Genomic DNA, 2,236 nt, shown 5'->3' on the forward strand with positions numbered 1-2,236 from the left:
TTGTCCTTCTTATCTCCAGTAGCCCATCCTCATTCTTCAATATGGACACCTGGCATTTTCTCAGCCTTAAGTAAGCTCAGCTCCCGGCTCCCCTGCTTTCCAACCGGACCACCAGCCCTTGGCCCCTATCAAACTTCTGGAGCTGCCTCCTCAATGATGGAGGATCAGACTCCACAGGCATCAGGACATGGGGAGGGGGCAGCAGGGCTCTTTCCTTTACCTCAATCCTGCTGGGCTAACGCTTGTGGTGTTCACTAGGCTTCACTCTGTAATTTATGTCTCTGGCTCCAGAATTTCAAGTTCTACTTAGTAACACCTACCTGCGAGTGGCTTCCCAGGGAGCTAAAGGAAGAGGTTTGAACTTCAGAGCACAGCTGCAAGGTTCTTCTCTGAACTGAACAATGGCTGTAGCTGTGGACCAACAAAACCAGGCTCCTCAAGTACAAGAAGAGGTTCAAATAGTGAAGCTGGAACACGAGTCCCACTGGCAGCAGGAAATTTCCCTTCAAGGGAGTGACCCCGGACCAGAGACCTCCTGCCAGCGCTGTTGGCATTTCCACTATCAAGAAGCATCAGGGCCCCAGGAGACCCTCATCCAACTCCGGAAGCTCTGTCGTCAATGGCTGAGACCAGAGGAGTATACCAAAGAGCAGATCCTGGAGTTGCTAGTCCTGGAACAGTTCCTGACTGTCCTCCCCCAGGAGATCCAGATCTGGGTGAGACAAAAGCATCCAGAGAGTGGAGAAGAGGCTGTGGCCCTTGTGGAGGACTTGCAGAAAGAACCTGGAAGACGGAAGCCACACGTTAAGATTCAGGAACCTCGTTCCGAGTACTTAGAATGGAAGGATGTGAGAGAGACAGCCACCTGGGCTTGCCAGCAGTGGGGGGACGTGTAGTACTTTGCTGTTTATTGTGTCAGAGTAGAATCTGCTTATTCCCTGGGACCAGGAGCTGCAACTCGCCTCCCAAGTCCAGACTGACTCTTCGGAGAATGCACAACATTGGTTCCTCTGAGTGTTGTCCCTGTCATTACATGACAATGACTTAAAATGGCTTGAATACTGCTCTGATCAAAGAGGAGCACAGAAAAGCTGTTTTCTTTTTGGAGAACAGCAGTCATTCGGCAGCAGCCAACCCAAATCAAGGGGCTTCACTAATCTTGACTGACATTATTGCATCTTTGGATCCTATTGCAAAATAGCTGCATTGATGGCTGGATCTCTTGAGTTTTGCCTAGGGGTTGACCCAGAGAACTGGTGGGCAGATGGCTGTGGGCCTGCATTCTAGCCCATGTCTCTCTGAAGTCTTCCACACACCCACACTCCTTACTGCCCCTGCAATGATTTGCATAAGGCTGATTCCCCCTTTGCTTTTTTGTGTCTTGGGACACAAGTTTTAGTGCCTACAGAATTTTGGCCAGTTCCAGTTCATCAACAGAGACAGGAGGTGCTCGCAGAGAAGGAACCCTCAGGATCAGTACTGGGCTCCCTAAGTGTCTATCTGAAGCAAGCACAGACAGAATCCATGTGTCTGTTCTAGGCAATGGTGAAGCGCTCACAGCCAGAACCAGAACAGCTTAACCACGGCCCCAAAGCAGAACTCCAGTCCCTGCACAAGGGCGGTAAGCAGCAGCAGTGTGGATAGGAAGGGAGGGACCTTCTGTGGGGAGGGCAGGAAAGCCCCTCTGAGTGCAGACAGTGGGGTAGAGGGCACAGCCCCTTTCCACTCGGAGAATGCGGCATGAGAACTGACCACATCAATCTGTGGGGTCCTCAGCAAGGCACCTCCAAGGGAAGGACTTGGTGTTTTATAAAACTAATAGGGGGGCCTGTGGCACCTCTCGTGATGTGAATGAGAGATTACTGGTCCCAAGAGGTCAGGTGTGGGTAGAGATTTTAGACCTGGTTGGTGGGACAGGCACAAAGAAGGGTTAAACTAAAGTGCAGTAATTCTGAAAATGTGTCCCCCCAAACCAATTCGGATGGTTCAAGCATGCTATCAAAACTGAAGAATAAAATCTAAAACTCTGACAATCAGTAATGTGGATGGACATGGAAGGGAAAAATGAGGCACTCTCCTCTTAGGAATGTGCCATTGTGGTTTTTAGCCAATCCTTTGAGAGGAGGAGGAAGACTTCTGTTTTTGAACTCAGTTGGGCTGGTCCCCAGGAGCAATGGAGACACGCTGTCCTCTAAATGGCTCCTTTTCCTTCCCCGAGCCCTGCCTGGTCCTTCGG

General features: G+C 50.5%; 1 protein-coding gene across 1 annotated transcript; it reads left to right on the top strand.

The window, feature by feature from the left end:
- Positions 1-6: 6 nt before the first annotated feature.
- LOC109381463 (putative SCAN domain-containing protein SCAND2P) lies at positions 7-2,230 on the top strand. The gene has a single exon (XM_019640134.1). It carries the CDS (start codon positions 402-404, stop codon positions 894-896), a length of 495 nt encoding a protein of 164 aa, XP_019495679.1. The 5' UTR covers positions 7-401; the 3' UTR covers positions 897-2,230.
- Positions 2,231-2,236: the final 6 nt, after the last annotated feature.

The sequence above is a fragment of the Hipposideros armiger genome, unplaced genomic scaffold (genome assembly GCF_001890085.2).
Source record: "Hipposideros armiger isolate ML-2016 unplaced genomic scaffold, ASM189008v1 scaffold_48, whole genome shotgun sequence".
Lineage (NCBI taxonomy): Eukaryota > Metazoa > Chordata > Mammalia > Chiroptera > Hipposideridae > Hipposideros > Hipposideros armiger.

What these genes read in the sequence shown, in the direction of transcription:
- LOC109381463 (XM_019640134.1), top strand. Translation starts at nt 402, where the DNA reads ATGGCTGTAGCTGTGGACCAACAAAACCAGGCTCCTCAAGTACAAGAA.